We start from the raw sequence: 13,701 nt of genomic DNA, 5'->3' as shown, positions 1-13,701 counted from the left end.
AATTATTGTAATTACACAGGAGAGGCAGCGTTTAATCCTCGTCTAGTAAGAATATGAAGATCGATGGTCTATATTACATTTAAAATCATCTAATAATACACGAAATATAAATATATAGATATTACTCCCTCTTATGGTATTGCATAAGAAAAGAACGTCGTCGATTTTGTAACAGAAAATTTTGCCATGATTATTTACTCATTTATAATTCAAACCACGTAAACCTCGCGATAGATGTAACACTGCGAGAAGGGAACGAAGGCAGAACGAAAAATCAAAGTCCGTCCAAGATGCCAAGTCCGTTTAACGTTAACGCCTCTCTCGGTAAGTAGCATTTTTTGGTACCCCCCTGTAGCAGGACCAAGAGGCCAATGGTTGGAAAGGCCTGAAGAATCCACCGAAATGTCGACCACCTTTCACTCGCGATCTCGATCAGTACCAAAAAGTACACGCAGAAGTACCTTCGCGGCTTCAGCATCGAGCCGATGAAACCGGGTACCGGTGCCCGGAAGGCGGAATCCTCGGACACGCCACGATCCACAACGTAACCTGCTTACCCTGATCATTCGTTGACCCAGTTCTCGTAACCATCGACAGGATATGAATCGATAATCTCGCTGCAACCGATTCCCAATTTAGATCCGCGTCGTCGATGGCCGGAAAGGGGACAAATGTTCGTCAACGACGAAAAAGAAAGAAGAAGTCTTCGATCGCCAGAGACCGATTGTTTGACCGGTTCAAATCGGTCCTGCCGATGATTGAGAAACGAAGGAAAAGAAATATGAAATTATAATCATTTATGGGTCACCAGGGTAAAGGGGTCGTATTTACTAATTAGCGGCCATCTTTCGAAAATCGGAGAACGAAAGGCCGATACACGGGACGTTAATTGAAGTTGAAAGTTTTCGGCCGATTAAACGCGATCGGTGCCACATGCACACGAGCATACGTGATTTTCCGTTTAGGAGTCCGAGATCATTCACACGCGGACAAATATATTAGCACGAGGCTATCGGTAAGTTAGCGGAGCGAGAATGTAAGCAAAGGGAAAAGTGCGAGGAAGTTGAGCAAAATGAGAAGATAAATAGTAATATAGGTGAACGTAGATGAAAAATAGATGTAAACAAGGTACGGGGATTATAGCGAAGATTACACATTTGGCGAGTGTAATGAAAATGTTAATGGCCGCTATGGGTGGCCATATACGTGCAATTCCAAAGAGGCTCGAAAACGGGAAGTTGTAAGGAACTTATCGAACGATAATTCCGAGGAAAAATCACGGAATAATACAAGGCTTTGGCATGTGAAAGAGATATCAAAGTTGAACCAATCGATTAAGGATAGACCGAGATAATGGCGCGAGAAAGTATCGGTAGCGAGCGTAAATCGTTTCTTCGCTTCGACATGAAAGTAATATTGCTTTTATTCCGACACGCGTATTTACGACGTGGGTAGCATCGATAACGAGTCAATTATCTGCTGGATATGTCCCGGATAGAGACGTATCTGGCATTCCGATCCTGGTTATAACATAGGTACGCGGGGCTACTTTTTCAGTGGACAAGTTTTTCTATGAACGACGCATTAACGAAGGCATAACGCGCCTTTGGAAGGAAATAATAGCGAAAAACGACGGTTTCTTGGAAATGACATAAAAATTGATGTCCAGCGAAGTGGGCTACATTTCACGGGACGGAGCGGAGATTTCGAATCAAGAAACGAGACGCGGGGAAAAAATCCGCGGGACAATAAAATTTCTAGGTTTCCTGGCGGCGTAATTTCCTGGGCCCTGCTTTGCATAATTTGCTTGGAATAATTTTATTGTCCCGATGGCTAGAAAACGCTGGCGCAGATCGTGAAAAGGAAAGAGAGAAGGTCCGTCATGTCAGGCCGTGTTTACGGTTCGCTTATCGTCCACCTTTCGTTGGCCTCTATTTAGCCAGTAGCCAGGGATAGCTGCTAGACCTAAGATGGTATGCAATTAGCCGTGCAAGGATTCGCTGGAACGCCGATCAGCGCGAGAATTGCTGGCAGATCGATTCCGGTGAAAGTATCGATCCTCGATAATTATCGACCTCTCGACAAGAAGGATAACAGCCTGGTCGATTTTCTTCCCTGCTCGCTGCCAACTGCCACGGAATTATGTCACTAGGTGAACCACGAAACATCCCCGCGAAAAAGTGCTCGTAAACGCGGAGAAACTGATCGGTCTTCCCCGTCCATGGCGACACGTGTGGACGCGCGAAATTTTCATGGCCTGAATACCTTGATTTTCGATAAAAACCAAACCGTTATAAAATTCTGAGGATTATTTAAAAGCCACCAATCACGTTCTCATCGGATCGTAATTATCCGAGCGGATAAGCGATGGTTATGCCTCTATCTCGTCTTGTTCACCGGGTCACGGTAAACAGGGGTTGGAACGGTCGCGGAACTGATTCCTGCCTGTACGAGTATTTTCTAAACAAGGTTAAAAAAAACTGTTTTAATTATTATCTCGCGAATGGTTCAAAAACTATTGCTACCACGTTTTCTGTTTGTAGCTGTTCTAGAAAGTATGATGGTTCCTCCTCATCGTTTTGGTAACAGGAAACGAATTTATTATAGCCTTCAGCGATTAATTGACCATTTTCTACGTCGAGAAAACAAACCCAAAATTATTTTACGGTATGAATTATCGTCGAACAATGGAATTAGAATTTTTATTGGGATATTTAATAATTAGATAATTATTAATTTTACGAAACGCGAGGAAAAACAATAAGGTCGTAAAAATATCAAATAAATCGAAATAGGATAAGTGTAAAAGTACGCGTAGACATGACTATTACACGGTATTTTTATTGCGATATTTGATAATTCAATTATTATTAATTTTGCGAAACGTGGCGAAATACAATGAACTCGTAAAACTATCAGATAAATCGAAATAGGACAATTGTAGAAATATGCGTGGACATGCCTATTACACAGATAGCATATCCGTTAGGAATACAGGACAGAAATGAGATAAATACAAAAATCGTGCTTCGAACGTTGCTAGAAGCGTAGCTGAAACGAATCTCTTCGTCGAATTTTCTATAAAACCTCTAAAAATAACTGTTCCGTGAAACCGTTTCGAGAAATGGAAGCGGTATCGTCGGAATTTTCAACTCCCGATAAGGAACCCGAATGGAAAATCGCGTAAGTGGCTAGTGTCGTCTTCGGAACCAGCGATAATTTCACCGGTGTAAATTAACAGCCACTAGCGACGCGATCGGCGCAAATACACGTTCATAATCACGCGTAATGAAGCACAGTAGGATTCCAGCGTGCGCTTTCGTCGTGCCTTTCGTTTTCGGTTTCATTTGAACGTTCCAACATCGTTGAACAACTGGGCCACAGTGTGAACAGACAGTTCGCCACGAGCTGCCTGCCAGGCAAACAGCGATCGAGTGTCGATACGTGCGGAGCTAATCGAAGCTAGTAAAACGTTCGCTTCGAAATCTCAAACAACTGCACTTGACCTAACTGACATCCAGTGTCGCTAACGACCTCGTTTCGTCTCGGCAAACTGCAGTACGAAACGTACGACTCGAACGATGCGACGAACGTGCTCCTTCTGGCCGAACAGTGGCAGCAGTATCTCCGATGAAACATCCTTTACGAGATACCTTATCCAGGTAACACGCGAGACTTAAAGTTATTACGGTATCTAGCCATCATCTTGGCACTTCTTTATCTACATCTACAGGGGCGACGTGACTTTTCGCGGGGCCAGGGTTCCAAAAATTCTGCGGAGCCAGGATTCTAAAATTTTTCCGAGCCAGGGTTCCAAAATTTTGCGAAGAGAGGGTTCCAAAAATTTCGCGGAGCCAGGGTTCCAAAATTCTGCGGAGCCAGGGTTCCAAAATTTTACAGAGCCAGGGTTCCAAGAATTTCGTGGAGCCAGGGATCCAAGAATTTCGCGGAGCCAGGGTTCCAAAATTTTACGGAGCCAGGGTTCCAAAATTTTACGAAGCCAGGGTTCCAAAAATTTCGCGAAGCCAGGGTTCCAAAATTTTGTGGAGCCAGGGTTCCAAGAATTTCGCGAAGCCAGGGTTCCAAAATGTTACGGAGCCAAGGTTCCAAGAATTTCGCGGAGCCAGGGTTCCAAAATTTTGCGAAGCCAGAATACACGTTTAACCCTTTGCACTCTCTAGAGGAGTCCTTCAGTCGCCATTTGATAAAATTTCGAAGCTTGATATTAATTTATATATAAAATTAAAAATAATGCAACAGCGTGCGAGATACCGAAATTAAATAATTCTACGTGTTAATTGTTATACGATTTCTTATTTACTGCTCAACGAATATCATCAACCTTATAGCAGAAAATTTTTCAACTCGTATCCTTCTTCAGCCAAAAAATCGTCGAGCGCAAAGGGTAAAATCCGATATGGTATCGGTAAACGACATGTTACCATCATTCTCTGAAATGTTAATCAAAATCGGTGTTTTCTAATTGGGTGATTCCTTAACACCTAAGCAGTCGTATCAACCTTTAATGTCAACGTTTAGAACACGCTGCAACGAAATATTTCAATGCAAAGATGGAAGAGAAAATCTTGCATTCGTGTCAGTGTACAGCAAGCTGTACCATATCCGATTAATCCATAATCGATTAATGGATTATGCGATTGTATTTTCTACATATACCTGAATATTCAATCTACTATACAGGGGTCCTGCAAAATGTCTGATGAGTTTTCGTAGACCGTGGGGCCGGGTTCCGGTGAACGAGCTGAACCTGTCTCGCGCCGGCCCTGTATATCTAGGATACTATATCTATACTATGTATATACTATGTAGGATACTATTTTTGGAAAAAGAAATTATAAACCGATCGATGGCCTATGCGTGACATTTTCTAGAAGCAAATGGAAAAAGTTACCGTTATGAAAGGCTACTTTGGAAGGGTAGCAAAGCTAAGAAGGAGAGTGCAAGTCCTTCGGGTCACTAATTTAGTTGAAGCTTTGCAGGGTTGTAGATTTAGGCACCCAGTGAAAGAAAATATAACATTATAAGGGCAACTACTCGATAGTTTTCGAGATATTTATGATTAAATCTATGACCCGAAGGACTTGCACTCCCCTCATAAGTTGCGTAGTCTTTACAGGAAGGTGAAACGCGGGTCACAAAAATCCTAATCGTCGCGAATCCGGAAAATGGCGTGCTTCTTATGGCAGCAAATCGGTAATGGGCTGAACCGTATCAGCCAATTAGCGATTGACAAAAGCCCGACATGGAGCTTTGCGAAAAACATAAAAACAGGACCCTCTGCAACACAGGCAGAGTCCTTAGCGAAGAAGCGTTGAAGAATCCTCGTAGAAACAGACTGTAACCGGCATGGACGTGAGTAGTTCAATGTTGAAGAGAGTCGAATTAGAGAGATTGTATTTCCGTGTGTTATAATTACGTTATTTCGGTGTTCTTTTCCCGCGTTAAATTAATTTCCCGAGTTTAATGTTCCTATTATTCTTTCTTATTGTAGTCAAAACTAAGCAGTATAGTATACTCTACATCCTAGCCATGTGGAGGCGATCCCCTCTCCTGCGTTTTGTCTTTTATCTCCTATTTTCTGGACACGTCCTGTGACTTGTGTAGCCCTAAACAGGCCAGTTCTAACCTTTCGTCCGTTCAATAAAGATCTATACAGTTCTTCCAGCGTTTCCACTGACTACTATTCCTTTGCGTTATAACCCCTTTAACATTTCCATATTTTATTTGCGAAAGAATCGAGATAAACGATGTCATTCTGTCTCCGAGTGGAATGAAATGTAACAATGTCTCCTTTAACTGCTACTCGATCGTCGTTCATCGATCAAGCGTATCAGTGAATCAGTCTGGAAATCATAAGCCTCATAAATAATCGTTCGCGAATAAAACACTGACAAGGTGCGTATTAATCAATGTCTAGAAAAATAAAAAATGGCGCTGGTATTCGGGGTCGACGATTATATGGGCTGGTCGTTACGCGATTTCACGGAACGCGTGAATTTTCAATGGACACTGCCACTGCCCGAGCCGGATCGACATTTAGAAAGTTCCCCGGTTAATTGTAATACAGCCAGAAACTTGTAATCGGTAATAACCTTGTTAATAAGACAATTTCTAAGAAGGCGAAGTCCGCGTCCAGGTTTGTACCCGCGTGTAAACAGAAACAGGCTCTGTCGCTCACTGGCTGGAGCACTAAACGATTTTAATTTATACAAATTTATCTGTACCGCGCAATTTTTCATTCGATAATTCCTACCCCGAGCTCAGATATGGATTCTAATTACACGGTCTTTCCTCGAGTATTTTTATTATCCTCGCGAAGAGAGTAGCCAGGAAGTAACACTTGTCGAATAAGGCAGCACATATCAAACACACCTGTCATTTACTCAAATAAAGCGAAACAAAATCGACAGATGCTCCTCTAAATTCGAAACTACTCTTAAGAGAGCATAGTAACCCCATCTAGTGGAGGGTTGAAGAAGCTGAACCTAAAAATTCCTACCCTTTGATATCTCCGCTTCTAAAAACTTACCAACCATCGCACCACGAATACCAAAACACACTCCACACGACCTAACCTATAAGAATACCACTACCCGTACTACCCTAGCAATCCTTACCCTAACAAAATTTCTCGTCGAGGATAAAATTCGAAATTCGAAATTCGAAATTCGAAATTGGAGGTCACGGTGCTCCCATCTATTGGCGGGAGAGAGAAACTGCGAGCGATGGGCGGTGGTTGCGCAGGCGTGCATGTTATCGATAGGAAGACAATAGGGGTGAGAAGCGAAGCCGCAGAGGAACGGATCGAAAGGTCGCGCGGGGCAAGGCGTCGAGGCTTGGTCGAGACGCTATCGCGTCGAACGCTGGGATCGTTCAGTTGCCGGCGCGAGACGCGATATCGCTGGCGTGTGAGCGTCCTCTCGCGAGGACCAAGCCGAGAGGAATCATCCCTGGCTGACAGGAGCGAGCACTCGACGAGTCTGCCGCAGCCTCTGCGAAACCGGTAGGGCCGCGTGGTGGGGTGCGTGGTCACGGAAGAGTCGGAGACGAGCAGGTGAGAATCGTGGGTAGGAGAAGGATCGAGTTTCAGGAGCACAAAGGACTCGCAAGATGTCGACGGGCAAGGAGAACGGCTCGCTGGCCGAGGAGCGAAGAATCGACATCGAGAAGCCATATTGGGATCAGAGCACGTTTAAGGGTAGGGCGATGCACTTCCTCTCGGTCACGAATCCTTGGAATCTATTCGTTGGCAGCAAGCGGCTGGAACATGCCCGAGACGTGGTCACGAAGTACAGGTAGTTAATATTTACGACGTCGGTGAAACGCTGGTAAGCGTGACATTATTGTCGTACATCGCGGTGTATGCTAAGAGTGACTGTTTACGTGTCATTGGCCTAACGACTGTGCGTGTATGTCGATGTAGAAAGGGGGATAGCCTGGCGCAATTGAAGGTCACGGAAGAAGAGCTGTGGGAATGCAAATATCTTTACGACAGCGCATTCCATCCGGACACGGGAGAGAAGATGCTGGTGATAGGTCGCATGAGCGCACAAGTCCCGATGAACATGATGATCACCGGCTGTATGTTGACGTTTTACAAGTGCGTACTGCTGACGTTAATCCACGGAAGATAAATTGGATCAAGGAAACGGGCACGCTTTATCGCCAGGCGACACTGAACCGCGGCTGATAAACGCGGTTTAGACCTTTCACCCCGTGTAATTTCGAATCAGTTGCGAAACCTAATCGCGATGCCTAGCGGCAGTCACGTTTCCGCTCGAATTGGTAAAAGCGAGAGCGAGAAATCGATCGGTATGCCGAGTAGAATTCAATTATCTCTCCGATAGTAGCTAGACATAACAGATGTACGTCGGCAACGTGGCGACACGTGAAGCACGATAACGAGTAGAACGCGAATTTTCGGACCATCTTCGAACTCGTTGAAATGTATTTTCTTTGTATTCCCATAGAACAACGGCGAACGTGATAACGTGGCAATGGATAAATCAATCGTTCAACGCGATCGTCAACTACACGAATCGTAGCGGTTCCAGTCCGATTCCCATGAGCACGATTTTCCAAAGTTACGTAATTGCGACTGGGGGTGCTGTGGTGACAGCACTCGGCTTGAATCGGCTCTTCTTTTTTTTCCGAAGTGCTCCACCCTTGGTAGGTCGATTAGTCCCGTTCGCAGCTGTAGCAGCTGCCAACTGCGTGAACATCCCCTTCATGAGGATGTCCGAGCTGCAGAACGGTATAGAACTGCAGACCGAAGACGGGGCGAAAGTTGGCAATAGCAAGCGTGCAGCTAGAAAGGCTATCGCTGCAGTGACTCTGTCTCGTATTCTTATGGCTTCGCCGAGCATGAGTAAGCATTGGAATTTGTTCCAACTGTCTTTGTTCGTTCGATTTCGAAATAACTCGATGAACGGTACTCGTAGCGAGACAATGCTGACGAATTTCGTGTCTGTTTCAGTACTCGCGCCCATAGTGATGAACTTCATAGACAGACGACAACTGCTGCGTAATGCGAAATGGACGGTAGTGCCTCTTCAAGTTCTACTCTGCGGTGTTTGCTTAACATTCGCCACTCCGCTCTGTTGCGCTCTGTTCGTGCAACGAGTACCAATTTCGGTGACCGAGCTGGAGCCAGAAGTACAGGAGCAAGTACTCTCTAAAGATGCTAGTCTTCGAACAGTGTACTATAACAAAGGTCTTTGAACAAATCGCTAGTTGAAATGCTGTCTAAGGAAACGTACGCAATTGAAACAGATCTGGAGTAAAACAAGTTCCGAGTGTGATATTTCTACAGATAACTTCGTTAATGACTCAAAGACGGTTCTATTAGAATCGAAGGACAGATACAAGCACGTTACACAGTTCTACTTACAGATATTACTATTTGTTACAACCACCGAAAGCCACCGAAGACAAGCAACGAAGACAATAAATTAATATAATAAAGTAACATTTATTGGATACAATTTACTCTTCGATTAAATTCAGTTTCTTTATATTTAATTCATATTTCTCCATCTTAAATGCGTGCTTTGTTTCTGCATTGATCACCGCAGATTTTACTGGTTTCAGTTTCCGACCAGATCGACCCGTTTTCCTCTGCCATAAACCGCTCCTCGGTCGATTTCCTAGCTCCCTGTTCTTCTGCGCGCTACCAATAGGTGTCGAACCATGCTCGATGTTCGATAATCTACCGACAGTCGCCATACAGCTCGCGTGTATACTGAATTCCTTTTTACTTGGCATTTTAACGATCACACGATCGTCGCTATCGTTCCTCAGTATTATGCCACATGTCCCAGCAGAGTGAATAAGAAAACCTCCCAGACCTGGATACTTTTCTACGCAATGGACTATCGTTCCTCTGGGTAATGCGCCTAATGGATAAGCGTCGCCCTCAGCAGCTCTCACGGTATTTGGAGGAATGCCTCGATGGGTGCGAATTATATCTCCAGCTTTCATATTTTCCGTAGCCAGAATGTAATACAATTCATCGCCAGATCCGACCAGAGCTATGTTAGCTGTCCTACAGCCATCTTTTAATATGTGTAGAACTTTGCTTTCCTTCGGAGGCACGTTAATATCGGTAGGCCCATCTCTGGTCCATTTAATCCAGTGATATTTATGCTTGATACCTCCGCCGATACCCTTTGCTACCAGTCTTCCTGTTTATTGATAAGTATCATTACGTACAAAGAATTTTATGTTAACTGCGTTATACGCTAATTGAAATTCCCGCCCTAGCAGGAAATTTCTTTACCGACCGTAGGCTTTACTGTCGACGGAGAATCAATACGTATCTCGCAAGTGCACACGCCGAAAACTAATATACCACATTCGGTTATTCGATCAAGAACGATATCATCCGATTACACGTTTTAAGAAAATAGAGCATGGGTGAGAATAAGTTATTTGAATTTAAATAAAACACGCACCTGTAACTGGATCTCTGCCTCCTAAATTCGTAACCTGTAAAGGCTCAACCGTGTACTCGTCTTTGAAGTGAACAATTCTCCGGAAGCTCTTCCCTTTAACTCCAGGTTTCGGGACTTTTACAAGATTCCATTGACATCTCTTTTGCTGTAGCTGACACGACACCGGGGTAGCTTTGTAACAAACTTCAGCGAAGCGTTTTGTGAAAACACGACTAATCAACGACATGGCGGCCATTCCGATAAAGTGGCGACGACAGCGCCATCAACTCGCCTCGAGAACTCGTTTGAATCAAGCGGTCGACGCCAGATGTCACCAGGAATACTGCCAACGAATCTCGATTCGTAATTGACAGTTCGAGCGCGATAACGTTCCGTTTCGTTTCAGTTTTGAATTTTACATTTACATCGGTCATGTCGAGTCGGTACGGTCCACAGTGTTCGGGAGTGTTCGGAATGTTGAAGCTACGCAATAGATACGATAATCGTTGATTCAAATGCCATAGTTGGTGATCGATTCGTGTACGTAAGGAAAATAACCTTCGGAAAACGTGTTCGGAATAAATCGCGACGCAATCGACGATCGCCCACGGAATAGAGAGCTGTTAACAAACATCGGACGATGAAAAATAGGGCGTGTCGGATTCATCAGGTACGTTACCGGGGCCATTATATTTATACGAAAGATAAAACACCGTTATTGGAAATCAATAAATGATTTTCCGTGCTGACGAGCAATGCATCGTCGTTTCATGCTAAATTTTCACCGGTGCATAAATATAAAATGCATTATCGTCGGTGCACGTTAAATCTCTCCCGTACACGGGAAAAAGTGCGAGTGGCGAGCCGTTAAATAACGATACGCGTATAAAACGCGGGAACAACGCGAGCGCGCCCTCGCGGCCCCCCCTGTAGCTGCGATACATCGAAAACAGGCGATCGTAACCTTTTTAAAAAATCGCAACGCCATTTACACGATGCGAGTCCACGGGACTGGGACGATCGAACGGGAAACTATGTCGAAACACGCGTAATCGCGTCTGAATAATTCTCCGGTTTAATCGTACCTCGTTTGGCGGGCTTTTTGAAATAATAATAGCGAGTAAACGGTCGTGTAACGACCGTACGGAATAGCTTGCGACTGGAAGAAGGTCGCGTTGCTCAAAGGAGCAAGAACGCGCGAGTACGCGAGCCCTCGTGACGAGGGACAGAAGAGGGTAGGTGCGACGAAGACGGAGGCGAGAGGGCGGTAGGGTAAAGGGGCGAGAGGGGCGGGAACGCTTAATTGGCCTGGGGTAATTATTTTATTAAGTGAGAAGATGGCGGATGGAATGCTAAGAGAGAGCATGCTGGTGCGGTCTGGCGGGTAGGCTGTCGGTGGCGGGCCGGGGGTGGGGTGGGGGTGCGCGAGGGTGGAGCGAGCAGTGGCGGCGGCAGGTGACGGTGTGGAGAGCGTTTAAAATACCTACGTACCACGAACGTGAATACCGCGGAGCCAGTTCTCCGTGTATATGCGAACGCGGCCGCAACTTTCCGGCGTGTACGTGTCTCTGTTCTCGTGCACGCGTGATTCTCCTCTCATCGTCGCGTATATATACGTTCATGCGCGCTTCCACCTAGCGTGCATCGAGTACGAAAGGGATGGAAAAGCCGCGGGAAGGGTCTTCCTCGGCTGGAAAGAGACGGAGAAGGAGGAAACGTTGGTTGAAAGGGGGATAGAAAGAGAGATAGATTGAGAGCGAGCGAGAAAAGGAGAACGAGGCGACGGGAGGGAACGGTGCTCTCTCAGCTTGCGCGCGCGTTCAACGTTTCTCTGTTGGTTGCGAAGGAGGAACATCTATTACCCGGTACATGGGCCAGCGGGGGAGGGGTGGAATCGTCGAGGGAGGGGTGCGGGCAAGAGTAGTCGAGCGGCAAATTGTCCGCCATCTTACCCACCTTATACCTTATCTCACACCCTCACCGTAACCACCCTTATCCCCCTTCCTCCGTGGTCTCCTCCTCCAGCCGGTTCTTCTCATCCTACACACCGTTCTCCCTCCCTCCCAGCCCCGCAACCTCCATCTTCCAGCTCGCTTTCTCTCGGCGTACCCCGCGCCGCGCTGCCGCCTCGAAAGCTTTAGATTACCTACCCCTTATAAGCGCTCGTGTTGCCCATTTATTACCACGACTCTCGCGACTACTACGAGACCGAGACCACCACCACCACCTCCTTCCTCCGTTCCTTTTTCCTTTCTTCTCTCTCCACCACCCCCCGACTTCTACCTTCCTTCGTCATTCGCGCCTCCACCCACCCACCCATTTCCCTTCCAGCTCGCTGCTTCTTCCTTTATTTCTTCCTTTCTTACGTCACGCCACGGTTCTCGTTACACTTAACGTTGCAAACTTGTCGCCGGTTATACGCGTACCATACCGGCAGCAAGTCGAATAACGCGATTAGTCGAATTTCCGGCAAACGGTTCGCGCGACCACGCTTCGCGCTCCTGGATACGCGTCAGGCATATTTAAACTCCAAATCCGGATTTCTCGGAGAATCTTCCTCCTCTCGTCTTCTTCCCTCTTCCCTTTCCTTTTTTCTTTTATTTATTTCTTTCTTTTTTTTCCCCTTTCTCGTGTTCGGCCGCGGAACGTCGCGTCGCGGGCACTGCGACGTTCAAAGCGTCCAGTCTCCCTTTCGTTAAATGGAAGACGAAAGTTTATCAGGCGGACGGGAGATAGCCTCGCCGCTGGTACACACCGGCGAAGACGCTTCTCGATATTAGTCACGCGAGGAAAGTTTCGGGGGGTGGTGAAAAAAAGCCCGGAGGAGAGTTGCGAGAAAAACAAGGAAGGGTGGAAGGAGAACGATGGTCTCGGTCGATGAAACGTTTCCGCAGGGACGAGTTGCGGATGAACTGCGCGTCGTCGGGAAAGAAAAAGGGCTGGTCGGGGTGAACGGCGGAGCGAGAAGGAGGAAGCGTGGAAACGCGAAAGGTAGGAGAGGAGTAAAACGTCGGAGAAAAAGGAGGAAAAAGTAAAAAGAAAATGGGGGGACGGGACGGGGGAGGGGGTTGGAGAAGCGCGACGCGGAGATGGCATTTCGCGTCGTAAAGTTTCGCTGGCGACCGCGGAAGAGAGACGAGAAGACGAAAGAACAGAGAGAAGACCCCCGATGAAGAGAGAAGCACCGTTGACGGTTAGTTGCCTCGGACTTGTTCTCGTTCGTTTCCTCTGGATTCGCGGAGCCTGAGAAGAGCCGTCGCTCCGTAGGATCGAGAGGCGAGCCAGCGGCAGAGAGAATAGAGTTTGATCGAAGGGGATGAGTAAAGAGAATCGTGAACGAGGGAAGAAGAGAACGCGGAGAATCGGAGGGAGACGCGCGGAGGGTGGATAGAGCGAGGGCCGAAGGGTGAGTCGCGAGCATGATAGCGGCAGACGATGGTGGCACGAACTGGCGAAAGAAAGACGGAAAGAGGGAGAGAGAGGAGCGGTAGGATGAGAGGATTGCCACGAGGAGGTGAGGAGTCAGGAGGATGCGGTCGAAGGAGGGTGCAAATAATAACAATAATCATATTTCCCGGCAACATGGCCGCTGAAAGAGGGTGGCCGCGCAGCCTGGGCCGCGTAGGAGGGAAACGAGGTAGGGGTGAGGCAGCCAGGCAGCCAGGGAGGGTTATCATAATATTACAAACCACCGCCGCAGGGATGTATCTATACAACCCCTCGCCCTCGCCGTCGTTCACCGTCCCTC

At 46.6% G+C, this 13,701-nt stretch overlaps 2 protein-coding genes across 2 annotated transcripts; one reads left to right on the top strand and one right to left on the bottom strand.

Annotated features, from left to right (window-relative positions):
* The first annotated feature begins 6,811 nt into the window (after window positions 1-6,811).
* On the top strand, window positions 6,812-8,961 carry Sfxn1-3 (Sideroflexin-1-3). The gene is made up of 4 exons (XM_017896728.1): window positions 6,812-7,316; window positions 7,445-7,621; window positions 7,992-8,389; window positions 8,498-8,961. Exons 1-4 carry the CDS (start codon window positions 7,132-7,134, stop codon window positions 8,740-8,742), a joined length of 1,005 nt encoding a protein of 334 aa, XP_017752217.1. The 5' UTR covers window positions 6,812-7,131; the 3' UTR covers window positions 8,743-8,961.
* A 45-nt stretch (window positions 8,962-9,006) lies between these two features.
* mRpL2 (mitochondrial ribosomal protein L2) lies at window positions 9,007-10,213 on the bottom strand. The gene is made up of 2 exons (XM_017912246.1): window positions 9,975-10,213; window positions 9,007-9,704 (listed from the first exon to the last, which is right to left on the bottom strand). Exons 1-2 carry the CDS (start codon window positions 10,207-10,209, stop codon window positions 9,007-9,009), a joined length of 933 nt encoding a protein of 310 aa, XP_017767735.1. The 5' UTR covers window positions 10,210-10,213.
* Window positions 10,214-13,701: the final 3,488 nt, after the last annotated feature.

The sequence above is a fragment of the Eufriesea mexicana genome, unplaced genomic scaffold (genome assembly GCF_001483705.2).
Source record: "Eufriesea mexicana isolate 0111107269 unplaced genomic scaffold, ASM148370v2 scaffold4744748132, whole genome shotgun sequence".
Lineage (NCBI taxonomy): Eukaryota > Metazoa > Arthropoda > Insecta > Hymenoptera > Apidae > Eufriesea > Eufriesea mexicana.
The sequence above is the reverse complement of the archived record's forward strand: the minus strand, read 5'-3'. Positions and strand labels throughout refer to the sequence as shown.

Bases quoted from the DNA above. Each gene is read 5' to 3' on its own strand.
- Sfxn1-3 (XM_017896728.1), top strand. From the start codon at position 7,132: ATGTCGACGGGCAAGGAGAACGGCTCGCTGGCCGAGGAGCGAAGAATC. The intron at 7,317-7,444 runs GTAGTTAATATT...ATGTCGATGTAG, and splicing joins GACGTGGTCACGAAGTACAG to AAAGGGGGATAGCCTGGCGC. The intron at 7,622-7,991 runs GTGCGTACTGCT...GTATTCCCATAG, and splicing joins TGTATGTTGACGTTTTACAA to AACAACGGCGAACGTGATAA.
- mRpL2 (XM_017912246.1), bottom strand. From the start codon at position 10,209: ATGGCCGCCATGTCGTTGATTAGTCGTGTTTTCACAAAACGCTTCGCT. The intron at 9,705-9,974 runs GTGCGTGTTTTA...ATCAATAAACAG, and splicing joins AGGCAGAGATCCAGTTACAG to GAAGACTGGTAGCAAAGGGT.